General features: G+C 46.6%; 5 protein-coding genes across 5 annotated transcripts; 1 reads left to right on the forward strand and 4 right to left on the reverse strand.

Moving 5' to 3' along the window:
* Positions 1–988: 988 nt before the first annotated feature.
* Positions 989–2888, forward strand: AGABI2DRAFT_196227 (hypothetical protein). The gene is made up of 4 exons (XM_006457541.1): positions 989–1159; positions 1215–1650; positions 1704–2388; positions 2446–2888. Exons 1-4 carry the CDS (start codon positions 994–996, stop codon positions 2839–2841), a joined length of 1683 nt encoding a protein of 560 aa, XP_006457604.1. The 5' UTR covers positions 989–993; the 3' UTR covers positions 2842–2888.
* Positions 2889–3168: 280 nt separating this feature from the next.
* On the reverse strand, positions 3169–3687 carry AGABI2DRAFT_123457 (hypothetical protein; the record flags this gene model as incomplete). Its single annotated transcript, XM_006457542.1, has 3 exons — positions 3169–3198; positions 3250–3503; positions 3564–3687. The coding sequence occupies 3 exons, from the start codon at positions 3685–3687 to the stop codon at positions 3169–3171; spliced, it is 408 nt and encodes a 135-aa protein (XP_006457605.1).
* Positions 3688–4470: 783 nt separating this feature from the next.
* On the reverse strand, positions 4471–5168 carry AGABI2DRAFT_196228 (hypothetical protein; the record flags this gene model as incomplete). Its single annotated transcript, XM_006457543.1, has 5 exons — positions 5018–5168; positions 4849–4959; positions 4718–4794; positions 4612–4658; positions 4471–4585 (listed from the first exon to the last, which is right to left on the reverse strand). Coding segments are annotated over exons 1-5 (453 nt in total), but the record flags the coding sequence as incomplete, so codon positions are not given.
* A 1834-nt stretch (positions 5169–7002) lies between these two features.
* AGABI2DRAFT_213076 (hypothetical protein) lies at positions 7003–10279 on the reverse strand. The gene is made up of 15 exons (XM_006457544.1): positions 10036–10279; positions 9902–9980; positions 9707–9851; positions 9303–9651; positions 9109–9248; positions 8838–8999; positions 8668–8787; positions 8446–8621; positions 8200–8394; positions 7949–8147; positions 7850–7894; positions 7625–7800; positions 7510–7577; positions 7266–7451; positions 7003–7212 (listed from the first exon to the last, which is right to left on the reverse strand). Exons 1-15 carry the CDS (start codon positions 10266–10268, stop codon positions 7056–7058), a joined length of 2430 nt encoding a protein of 809 aa, XP_006457607.1. The 5' UTR covers positions 10269–10279; the 3' UTR covers positions 7003–7055.
* A 915-nt stretch (positions 10280–11194) lies between these two features.
* On the reverse strand, positions 11195–12257 carry AGABI2DRAFT_230090 (hypothetical protein; the record flags this gene model as incomplete). Its single annotated transcript, XM_006457545.1, has 2 exons — positions 11195–12032; positions 12082–12257. The coding sequence occupies 2 exons, from the start codon at positions 12255–12257 to the stop codon at positions 11399–11401; spliced, it is 810 nt and encodes a 269-aa protein (XP_006457608.1). The 3' UTR covers positions 11195–11398.
* Positions 12258–12597: the final 340 nt, after the last annotated feature.

The raw sequence follows: 12597 nt of genomic DNA on the forward strand, positions 1-12597 counted from the left end.
TGTAGGATGAAAGGCCAGGTTCTGGTTTTCCCCAAGGTTTTCGTCCTAGTATTTATACTATTCGTCTTGCTTCAAAATTTCGCTGCACCGGAAAGGCATGTGCTTTCAAGTGCGCCGATGGAAGCGGCGGTGTACTAGTAGCATCACACGACTCCACTGCCGAAACGTAGGTTTCGGGAGGGCGCTCGGTTTGGGATACTGATTGAGGTAAGTACTACGAAGATGTAGCGATTTGCAGTCAAGGGCCGCTAAGTGGCGTACCGTACACACCGCCCAAGGGCTCCACGCTGACTTTTCTATTGTGCAAAGAGTTTCGGCTTCATTTTCTTGCGGTTATGAAACAAACGTTTCTCCGGATATCTTTTCGCCTTGAATTCTCCACTTGAGCACTTGACCCAATGTTTTGCACGAAAAGACAGTTTGACGACTGAGCCTCAGAGACTGAAGATCGGACGGCATAATGGCTGTAATGGCTCCGGGGTGTTACCGAGAATCATGAATTTTCAACCAACGAGGCAGTGAAAAGGCAGCGAAATCAAAGGAGAGATGTATATCTCGGCCGAGGCCTTGAGAGCACACGATCAGCGCAACTTAAGCGCAACTCCACAGTTTCAACATGTGCAAGTGCGACGGCCGCACCCATTATCAATCATCGGAGACTTCGCAACTGAAAACATTCAAGACGACCTAGCCACCAAGTGTTAATAGCTCGCCAACACCTTTCTCGAAAATCTTCCAGAATGCGATGCGTTTCACGTACCAAGTTTCGGTATGTATCCAAAACGTTTCGTGTATTTTGAGAGATTGGCAGGATTCGCAAGCTACGGCCTGAGAAGATTCTTCCATAAGCTTAACGACGGAGGAGGAGCGGTCCGTGTTGGCGAGTGGTATTGCAGGTTTTGGAAATAAATGAGATCACAGGGTAGTGACCGTGGGAATGCTACGTGTCTATGTTCAATTATAGACTTTGAACACTGAGTGCCTCTTAACACAATGCGTCTACCTCGGCTGGTTCTGGGTCTGCTCTGTCTAGGCGGTGCCTACGCTGACCAGGGCGGGCTGTATCCTCCAGGACTCCTACCACTCATTAACAGAGCTAATGCTCTTCTTTCTACCGGCCAGTTCAGTGAAGCGGCCAAGATATACACCGAAGCCATCGGTATGGTTCAGTTCTACTTGTACAGGAAATTGTATAGCTGACGGTTAGTCCACAGACCAATCACCTGCAGATTATTTATTATATTATAAACGCGCTACTGCCCAACTCTCTCTCCAACGACATGCCGCAGCTCTCGAGGACTTTAACAAAGTCCTGTCGCTGACCTCAAACACTTTTGACAACGCCCACCTCATGAAGGCTCGTATCTATATCAAAGAAGGCCAGTATGACCTAGCAAGACCTTCCCTCAAACTCTACATGAAGGCCAAGAGTAAAGACCAGGATGCGGAAGAGTTGGAGAAAGAAATTGAAGAGGGGGAACAGCTCTATTTGAAACTTGACAAGGAGAGAAAATCGCAGCTATGGACAGCTTGCGTGGACACCGCCAGCTCACTCTTGAGGAAAGCCAGCCACGCTGTTGAGGTGCGGAGTTGGCGCGCCGAATGTGCTTTTGCTTCGGGAGACCTCGAGAGTGCCGCTGGTGACCTTTCGTAAGCGATCGTTCTCTCATTGTGGCGAAATTATCCAACTTATCGCTTGATAGTCGTTTGTCACATCTCTTGCAGCCATCTACCACGCTTCTCAGCCACATATTTCGACTCTCATATTTCCTACTACCACCGTCACCTGGTGCGATGAACGCACTCAAGCAATGCCTTCTCTACGACCCGGATTCCAAGATCTGTCTTCCGCAACACCGTCTCGTAAAGAACTTGGATAAAGGTTTTGCGCAAGTAGATGAACTGCTGGGAAAAGAAGATTGGCGTGGTGTCGTGAAGCTATTACTCACCTCAGGTGGTGGTAAGACAAGCGATCTCTGGCGTAAATTTGAAGATGCTATGGAAGAAAACGTGAAGGAGGATGCTATTCTACCTCTCATTCCTCCAGAACTCCTCGAGAGCGCTATTCCCGACGCCAACAAGAAAACAAAGAAGCTCGTTCTAAAGTCCTTACCCATGCCCAACGCGTCGAAAATATCCGTTCAACGACAGACTCTTGTCCGTGCTCTATGTAAATCATTCACACATCTCGCCGACCAATCTAAAGGAGATGAGTATAAGAGACAAATGGGTAAATGGTGTTCTGAGCTGTTGACGTTGGAAGGATGTGCGGATGATATGGACGGTCTGGTTGGAAAGGGTGAAGATCATCTGGGGAATGAGGAGTACGATGAGGCTGTGAGGGTTTTTGAAAAAGCTTTCGAGGCCAGTGGACGTAGCGACCGTAACGTAAGCTTTCATTTTTTCCTCAAATACCTCCTATGTATCTTATAACCCCTCATCTAGATCCATTCTCGCCTTCAGAAAGCTCAGAAACTCCTCAAACAGTCGAAACAAAAAGACTATTACAAAGTCCTCGGAGTTTCTCGCGATGCAGACGAAAAGACTATTAGAAAGGCATTCCGTCAAGCCGCCAAATCTGCTCATCCTGATAAGGGTGGATCTGAAGCCAAAATGTCAACAATCAATGAGGCTTATGAGGTTCTTACCGATCCGGAATTGCGAGCTCGGTTTGATGCTGGTGACGATCCGAATGACCCGAGTGGTGGTATGGGAGGGAATCCTTTCGCTCAGGGTGGTCATCCGTTTGGTCAATTCTTTAACAGTGGTGGGTTCCCTGGTGGTTCTGGAGGTTTCCAATTCCACTTCAATGGTCATGCTGGAGGGCGGAAGGGTCATTAGATGTTTCGAATGTTTTTTATTGTATTATTTGTATATCCACATTTTTTTCGATATTCGCGCCGTTGCATTAAGTGTTTTGATCGCTTTAGTGAGGCATTTGGACTGAGCGTCTTTATGGGGTTCTCACTTGCTCCGGTGATCCCGATTTGAACATAAGCACTCGGGTTTGATGCTAGTTTGGCGCTCGAGAATGTAACCGTCGCCAAAGTTTAAATAAGGCAGGTTTATATACATATAAGGATCGCGAAGTTTCCAAACAGATAGTAGAATTGCACAGTCTTTATGGAGGCTACTGTGCTTGCTCAAGCTCCTCGAAACCGGCCCAGGTTAAATCACGCAGCTCAAACAGGCACCCGGCTGTTAAGTTACTGTTAGAAGATTTAGCTCACACATCATCATTGGACTTACGATAGCAAATCCAGCTGTAACACTCTGGAGGACACACTTGATAGTATTAGAGGCAAGACTATTCAGATCGGCCTGGTCTACAGAAGGGAAAAGGGTGTTCAAGGCGTGTTCCCTTAATTTATTACGAGTTTTGGGCTCACTGGGCGGGAATTCGCCTGTAAGGATGTCTTCTCCCACCTTTTCAAGGCTTTGCAAAGCCGCCCCACACGGCTGAATGATGCCGGCAGTTTGGGTAAAGATCGTTTGCAGGCATTCTGTATAAAAAAGAAAAGTCAGTCCTTGGACTCGCGGAGGGGTATAACAAATAGTTTTACGGGCAATATCGCAATTGAGTTGACGAGGGTCAAGCTCATCGATGGCGTTATCAGTGGCAACGGGGTTACCGAAGGCTGATACTGCGAAAAAGAGCGGGAAAATTGGAGCGAGAGTAAGTTTCATTGCGAGAGTGGAAGGCTGTTGGAGGCTTCTGAGGAACATACGTCGAGTCTTGGTCCTTTTAACTATTCCAGAAACAGTATACTGGTCTGCCCCTAACTTTCTATTATGTTCCCCCATATCATATCATGTTACGAAAATATCTCGGGTATGTCAATGTCTAATTCCGATGTAGCAATGGTACTTATTTCGCACGAGAACAAGTTAATTAATATGTTCCGAGTTATATTGAAGCCAGATAAGGCAGCAGTCAATCACCATCAACGATTCTTCACTGACTTATCAGTATGACAGATGTGATATCAATGTGCAGCAAAGTGCCGGATGACAGTACGAGACTGATATTGAAGATGCCGATAGAGCCGCTTTCAAAATTTCCAGGGAGTCGAGCAACGATCATACGGTATATGTCATCCCATGCCAATGCCAGTGTCATTGAAGAAGAGGGAAAAGTAAGACAATGTAAATAACGTCGCCAAGCTATCTACAATTGGTTTATCTTTCTTGATAGGCCGTTTATTGCCCTTCTAACTAGTGCAATCAGACATTACTTTGCCCGCCACGAAGGAGTAAATTGTGATGGCCAGCTTGAAGTGACAGTATTGATACGTCAACGATAATCTCAAACCATTATACGTGGATGAACCTCCAAGAGGGTAGACTAAAACAATTTTTCTTGATATTCCACGATCAGGGAGAAGTTTCTATCGCTGGAATTTTACTCTGACGGTGTAAACTGAAAAGGAGAAATGAAGCAAAGTGTTTACACTGAGTTACTCTCGTCAATGGGCCCTGAAACAAATTCTTATTCATCACACGTGTACCTAGGCACAGATTCGAAACCGGAGACTTTCTTATACTACAATGTCGACCACCCTCATTTAAGCTGGGAAACCGGGGAAACCGCCGGGCGCTGGGAAACCGGGCGCTGGGGCAGCGGGTGGGGCACCAAGGCAGCTGCTACAGCCGGCCGGCTGTGGCAATCGTTTAGGACTAACGAGTTGGCACAGTGTCACTCGAAAATGGGACTTACAATGGCGAAGCCGGCCGAGATGCTGGCGGAAATACATTTGATGGTGTTGGAGACAAGGCTGAGCTGATCAGCCTGACCTAGAAAAAGAGGTGTTTAAGCACGGTGGCTATGTTCTACGTAAATGTGCTCACTAGGCTGCATGCCTTGAGCTTGAGCTTGTTGAATTTTAGCAAGATTGCCAGCGGCATCTGCACAGGGAGCAATAATTGCACCAGGCTGAGCGGCAATCGTCGAAATGCATTCTGAGTGAAAGGTAAGCAAAGGAGGCTATGATCAAATTGAGTTTTGAAGAGAACGTACTAGCAACGTCGCACATCGGCATTTGACGAGCGTCCAGTTCAATGGGGTTACCGAAAGCCGACAATGCGAAGAAGGCAGGGATAATAGCGAGAGTGAATTTCATGATGAGACTGAAAAGCTGTAGGCGATTGCTTCTGAGGAATGTAAGTCGAATTCTGCTCCTTTAAATATTCCAGCAAATCCTTAGCTAGTACGTAGAAAGTGTGTAGCAAAAATATCTTGCGCGCAACGATGCGTCTAGAAGACTGGTGCTGTTCTGGTTTTGCGCCTGAGTCACCCACCCGGGGTTGTAGGCTGCCAATATTTAGTTTAGCATTAACCCGAAGCGTATTACAAGTGAAATAACTTGCTCATGTATCTGGGGCCAAAGGAACCGGTATCAGGTCACTTGATGGCAAGCAGCACAGACTAGAATGCAAAAACATAGCAATATCGAAGGATTCGGTCTGTTTGAGATTGACTCTAGCTTGGAAATTGAAATATGGAACCTTCGATTAGACAATGACTCGCATCACTTGCTTTCCGGAGGGAAAACTCGCCGGAGAAGAGTCGAGAACTAGAGCTTGGTTGATCTTGTTCTGGTATAAACCCAGTCATCGCGCCCTAAAGTGAACGTAATGGAATTGCAAGAGTGACTTTCAGAATGATTGAAATAACCAGTGATATTATGTGATCGGTGCTCTCGATTCCGAGTCCCTTGTAAATCTGGATGCGGCTCTTCGGCATTCCATATGTCAATGCCAGGGTCAAGTAGAGGAAAAAGACACTAAGGCAATGTAGATAAGATCGTGATTACCATTTTCGGTTTATCTTGTTTGATAGGTCATTTTTTGCCCTTCTGACTTGTGCTATTCAGACATAGGTTCTCTTTTCGCGAACGAGTGAATAGCGGCCAACTGCTTAACGCGTCGATGCCAGTGGGAATTTCTGATTTTCTACCGAATTCCCTCTGCAATGCAAGGATAAACTAAATAAGAGATGTGAAAACAACTTCACCCCTCACTTTAATCAATGGGCCCTGGAAAAGGCTTCATTTACTGCCACACACATGTACTTACCAAAGCATAGATTCTAAGGCCGATTTTTTCTCATACTACAACTTGTGTTGACCATACTCGTTCAGGCGAGGTACCGGGTAGGGCGCCTGGGGAATCGCGATTGCTCACAGCTGGCGAGCTAGCATATTGTCACTCAGAGATGCGACACAATAAAGGGAAACATATTTGAAACCGTTGAAGACATGGCAAGCCTGATCAGCTCAACCTAGGAAACGTTTGATATGTCGTCTTTCTCTATACAAACTTACTCATCGGTGGCTTGCCCTGAAAGTGAGCGCGTTGACGATTTGAGGATTGGAAACAGCGCTCAGCGATCAATACGGAGTAAAAATATACTCCAGGTGAAGGACCAATACATGGCGTGGTCGTAATGAATCTTAACGGGGATAGAAGGGTGAAGTCGTACATTGAGACCTGGCGATTCAGAGCGTTCATCAGGACTACTGAGTGCCGACGACGCAAGAAAAGGCGGTGAAAAGACTTCCAGTCCTGCTTCAATTTCCCAACCAGTTCAGTCCTTAGCTACCTCGATTACGTATCGAGCTGCGCTGCAAAAATACCTGGCGCACATCGATATGTCTAGAAGACTGGTGCTGTTCTGTATCATACAGTCGTGATTATCTGCAAATATTTAGGTCAGCGTTAGCCCGAAGCGTAGAAATGTAACAATTTGTTTTGATGTTTTAGCGCTGAAGGCGCCGAAGGGAAGTCCACTTGATGACAGGCTCCACAGGCTAGAATGCGAAAACATATCGAAGGACTGGGTTTGTTCGAGATTGGCTAGCTTGAAAATTCAAGAATGGAATCTTCGATTAGACGACTTGCATTGCTTTCCGGTGGGCGAACTCGCCGGAGAAGAGCAGAGATTAGATCCTAATCGAACCTGTTCATCTGGTATTAAATCCACGATATCCTTCCTGAAGTCAACGGAGTAGCAGAATTTATGTATTCCCATACACTTAATGAAATAATCAATCATATCATGTTACCGACAACGTAGCATTCTGATAAGTCTGGTCGCTGGTACCAACTTTGAGGGTGAATGTCCCAGGTTCGACGACCCATTCGTTATCCCGAGACCATAATCCAAGGTCATGCAATTTCACATCAATAGTCACCTTCTCCGATTTGCCGGGACTTTGAACAAGTTAGCGACTAAATCACAACAAGGTTAGTATGGGAAGACCTACTCGATATCCACCTTAGAGAATCCAACCAACTCTTGGTTCGGAGTTACGACGGAGCTACGGTCATCAGTAGCATATACCTGAACCACCTCTTTCCCTGACCGGCTGCCCGTATTGGTGATGGTGACAGAAACACTTATGGAATCGGCTGTGCCGTCGACGTTTGACGGAGAGACTTCTAGGTTCGAGCTGTTGCATTAAAGTAAACCCCAATGAAAGAAATACACCTATATCCATGAACGCTTACTATTCGAAGGTTGTATAACTCAAACCATGACCAAAACCCCAAAGGGGAGACGGGTTATTCAGGACGTACTATAGAGGCGTAAAAGCAAGGTCATATCAGAAATAAATTTGTTTACCTGGTTTCCAAAATGAAGGCCACCGTCGCCAAGAATTGCTCCAGGATTCCCAGACGGCCTGCTTCCTTTGAGGTAGTTGTAAAATATTGGGGTGGTTCCAACGTCACGGGGTACTGATACAGAGAGTCTGCCTGACGGGTTTACATCTCCGAAAATAACTTCTGCGAGTGCACGCCCTGCGCAACGTCAGAAAAGTAGATGGAATAGGAAGAGCATCTAAAATACCTCCGTATTCCCCAGGATAGAACTGATGGACAATTGCATCCACATCTGTGATAATGTAAACAAACGTTTGAGCGCAAATCAGCTGTGGTGACCACTGACTATCTTTGATCCAAGGTTCGGCAACTGGTTTACCAGTGATGTAGACTACGATGGTTGGCTTCCCAGTCGATTGTATTGCCTTGACGAGCTCAAGTTGGGAACCGACGAGCCCAAGGTCTGACTGATCACGTGCTTCTCCCGTCGTGGCGTTGGTGCCCGGTGTCCAGAGTAGAGTTTGATCGAGGGTCCATGTTCCGACCTAGTGAAGTAAGTTGGCTAGACTTCGTCGTGTCATTTCTGAAAAGACCAACCATAACAATGGCAACATCGGAGTTTTGAGCGGTCTTCACAGCCTCTGGGAAGCCTGCCTGATCATTGGACCAGAGTTCGGTACCCTGAGCAAAGTTGACTTTAGTGGAGCTAGAAATGCCCAGGAGATGCTGTCTAAAGCCTTCGAGTGGGCTGATAGCGTTATGTGTTGCATTGAAAAACACATAATCACCAAACTATATCCGATTATTATCTGCTCCTGTGGGACCACCGATCAAGAGACTTACCGATACACGGTTGGCTTGAGGCCCAATTAATGCAATGGATCCGATGTCTTTGCTTAGAGGGAGGACATTATTCTTGTTCTCGAGTAAAACAATGGTTTCACGATCCGCACGTTGAAGAACGGTGTGCGACGCAGGTGTACGCAGCGTTGAGAGGTAGTCGGCATATGGGAAAGGATCTATAGCACATTAAAATATGTACTTTTTCCATTCGAAGCAACGCACTTTCAAAGAGGCCCAGGGAGAATTTAGTACGTAATAAGTACTTCACAGTCTCGTCTATGAATTTCACTTCGACCCGGCCGTCCTTCACTTGTTGCGTTAGGGTTTCGTACGTGTAAGTGCCTTATATAGAAGTGTGCTAAAATCTATGGGAGGAATTGTAGAGCACTCACCACCACCCATTTCACCGCTCAATCCATTTTCAAGGGCAGCCTTAGCAGCACATTCACGGGTATCACACGTAAAGTGAGTTGAAATCTGTAGGTCGATAGAACCGGCATCGCAGGTTACCCAGTATTTATATCCCCATTCTTTGCGCAGCTGGACGACAGAGACTTTAGTTGGAGTAGAGGACATTTGCTGACTATACTCGCAATATCCGTTAAAAGATCTGCCATAGTCTCCTTCAGAAAACGGGTAGAAAATTATCACAGGATGACGCACGATGGTTAGCAACAGCGGGAATTCCATCATAGCTTGAATAAGCAGTCATGATGGATAGGGCATCCAAACAAGCACGCTTAAATGGTGGTAGGTACGTCGTACGAAGTTCACGCTCTCCTCCAGACACCTGGGCAATATTCCTGGCACATGTCTAGTCATTTCATGGAAAAGCTGAACGGATTAATCCAACTCACAGTCCACCCTGAGGAGAACCGAAGGCTGCAAAATGTTTGCAAGTTGCGGCCATGCGAGCGGTGGCAGTCGTGCTTGCATTGCGGCGACTGCCGTCTTGAAGACCGTGCACGTAGGCATAACCAAGCTCCCCTGTGAGATAAGGACTTTCGCCAAAGCCTTCTTCAATACGGCCCCATCTCAGCTCCCGTGCGAGATCCAGCACCGGGGCAAAAATGTGGTTGATCCCAAGTCCTTCAGCTTCCTTTGCAACAACATCGGCAATGTCATGAATCAGTTGACTATCGAAAGACGCGCCTAATCCAATGGGAGAAGGGAATATTGTTCCATTATTAGTGAACCCATGTAGACCTTGAGAGATGTTTAGCGAGGAAACGGAAGGAAAAGAAGCCAAAGCAGCATTCACCTTCTGACTGGATAAGTGCAGGAATTCCCAGGGTCGTGTTTTCCATCAAATATTTTTGACCAACGGTGATGGCATAAACAAATTTTTCCCATGGCGTTTGATAACCCGCCCAGATGCTTCCAGCGCGGGTATTAAGCATATGGTCCTAAATCGAGTATTATTGTCTGCGAACAAGGGTGTTTTCCATTGGCTTACCAAACCGCTTTCATTGTGAGTGAGAGTATTGTCCAGTGGGTTGCTCATGTCCATCCAACCATTGATATCGCCCTGGATCCTGGATGCACGGGTAATCATGAAAATGACACTATTCTAGACCAACTCCGACTTACAACTGCGCAACCTTCTCTTCTAAGCTCATCCGCGGCAGAAGATCATCAATCCTGTCCTCAATTGATGCGTTTGGATCTTTGTACGCGGGGACTGAGCCATCTTTATTGGCTTGCCGGGCCCCGAGGCTAAAATGTAGATCATCTCGAACTCTGAAAGGTTCTCGAGCGTTGGCGCCATGAGATAAACTTGAGAGGAGAGTTAACAGTGAGAAAATCTTCCTTGACCTAACCATAGCCTGAGCACAGAGGATCGGTGATAATAGTAGCATTTTCCAAATTATGCGAGATTTATAGTACTTCAGAATAGATTCCACATGTGTCTGGCAATCCAAAGGGAAACAGTGCGGGTTTCATTCACAATGGTCTCTGCGTTTGAGTCGTCATAGCAGAGTCCCGGTAAGTAACGTGTGACCGAAACAGCTGGCTTTAGAGGCAGTAGATTCAGCCGAGATATATCCTCAATGCTTCCACAAGCATGGGTAAGAAATTTGACGGAGTTTTTAGGGAAAAATCATTATCCAAATGCCCATTGAATCAGATTTAGAAGCAAGTCCATGAGATTCTGTATGCGGTGTTTATCGAGACAATCGCCAGCACGAGTTCATAAAACAAGCATCATGACGTCTTACTAGCCGGTGGTGCTGCAGGTTGTTCAAGTGGAAAACTTCACATTTTACACGCTGGAGACGGTGTCATGTCCGTATACTTATGGGTTTCGGGACCGTTAGTACTGTACTGTGTCAACCCCTGGTGAGTCAGTAAGCCTGAGCGGCCGAGCTTCCCGAGCAAACAGGAGGCTCTTCAGCACGCGGTCCGCTCCGTTCCGCCGCTGATATACCACTAATCATGTCCTCCATCCGGCTCCATGATTTCGTGAGGCGCCGGTCCGTCGTTATCGCATGACTACATAGAGCCGCGAGCGTCGACGCGTTGTCACCGGGAGGGCCTTGGCGCTGGAAAATCTCTACTCTCATTGCATTAGAGTCTCAGCCTCTATCAGTGTTTGCAACACTTGATTTGGACGACCACGGTACGTACAGCACTTGCAATGGTTCGCGAAATTACAAGATCCGCTAATTGTATTATGTGACTCTTCAGACTCGGAGCTTCAGGCTTCGGCATGATAAACCATCAATTAAAGTTCCGTTTCTGCGCATTTAGGATTAATAAGTATTAGATTATAATCTTAATGCTACGGAAGGTGCTACATATGAAAATTAAATAGCGTACATTACTACACAGGTATACTAAAGATTGGAATGAAAGGGATGGAGATCTTTGCAATCGTACCAGAGCCCCATGAGCTCATCATAGTAAGTAATAAGGGCATCGTAGCTTCTCGATTGGAAGTTTGCTACCGGTGTCACGAGGCCTTTGATAGAAGTGCTTCCTCCTCCTGCATCCTTTCCATGACCGCTCTCATCTCTTTGGCACGTCTGATTACGTCGAACAAACCCTCGGTGTGATCAGGTCTCCAACCATCGGGCAATCGCTCGTGGCCAAGCCACTGCTTCATCCAATCGATTGGCACTCCGACTTTATCTTTCGACTTTTGTTCCCATACACCGAGGATGATAGCCATTTCCCCCCGAGCAATTTCTGCATGTACCGGGTCCAAAGGTTTAGATAATTTCTCACGCCTAACACGAGAACGTGCCACATCAACGGCATCCATGAGCGACGATTGTGGCGTCGGTTCTTCGGACTTTGCTGCTTCATGGCCGCCGCTCACATCTTCGATCAACTCTTCTACAAGCGCCTCATCAATCTTGATTGGTGCATATTCTTCCCCTCCGGGAGTATCGTGATGAACAAGACTAGCATCATGTTCTATCACATTGTGCTTTCCGATTTGATAAAGGTCGATTGGACGCGCACGCCGCAACATAGCGAAGCCAACGTAGCTCAAGAAGAGTGCAAGTGGCGTTGAAAGCCCGTAACATGCTTTCAACCCACGATGGATGTCATACGCCGAAACATTTTTTCCATCACGATTACTACGAGAATTTAGGAAAGGGCATTTTATGATTAAAAGGCAACACATACATATAACCATGATTTGCCATAGTATTTAGAGCAGGGCAAGGTGAACGGCTGTCACCGGACTGAGGAGGACAGAAGTCGTGTTTATCAGCAACGGGACATCTTCCGCTACTATGCTCGTGCACAGGAGGGTGAGCGTCGGGGAGGGATATTTTGTTGGAGAGAAGGGAAGAAGGCATTGGAATTCAATAATAATGCCTGATGAAACGACTGCCTTGTCTTTATATACATCTTTGGATGACACAAGGATTGATTCTATCACTTCGGGCCATATTGATACCAGGAGCTCTGATTTACCCAAAACACTGGCGCACAATGATGATGGACCTGACCTGCACAGCCGGACTTGTTGACGGCCAAGCGGTGACGTCTGTATAAGATCGGCGACAATAATATAGCGATGGGAGCTCATTGATCATCGGGTACTCAATAGCCTGTGCACTGATGTGACAGTTCGTTGCGACTTTTTCGGTTGGGCCATGTATTAGGTACCCAAAATTGGAGGGATCCCGCAGGATT

Source organism: Agaricus bisporus, assembly GCF_000300575.1.
Source record: "Agaricus bisporus var. bisporus H97 unplaced genomic scaffold AGABI2scaffold_18, whole genome shotgun sequence".
Classification (NCBI taxonomy): Eukaryota; Fungi; Basidiomycota; class Agaricomycetes; order Agaricales; family Agaricaceae; genus Agaricus; species Agaricus bisporus.

Excerpts from the sequence above, each read along its gene's own strand:
- AGABI2DRAFT_196227 (XM_006457541.1), top strand. The coding sequence starts at position 994 with ATGCGTCTACCTCGGCTGGTTCTGGGTCTGCTCTGTCTAGGCGGTGCC. Across the intron at positions 1,160-1,214 it reads GATATACACCGAAGCCATCG|ACCAATCACCTGCAGATTAT; the intron begins GTATGGTTCAGT and ends GTTAGTCCACAG. Across the intron at positions 2,389-2,445 it reads GTGGACGTAGCGACCGTAAC|ATCCATTCTCGCCTTCAGAA; the intron begins GTAAGCTTTCAT and ends CCCCTCATCTAG.
- AGABI2DRAFT_213076 (XM_006457544.1), bottom strand. The coding sequence starts at position 10,268 with ATGGTTAGGTCAAGGAAGATTTTCTCACTGTTAACTCTCCTCTCAAGT. Across the intron at positions 8,622-8,667 it reads CTCCCTGGGCCTCTTTGAAA|ATCCTTTCCCATATGCCGAC; the intron begins GTGCGTTGCTTC and ends AATGTGCTATAG. Across the intron at positions 8,395-8,445 it reads CTCAAGCCAACCGTGTATCG|TTTGGTGATTATGTGTTTTT; the intron begins GTAAGTCTCTTG and ends AATCGGATATAG.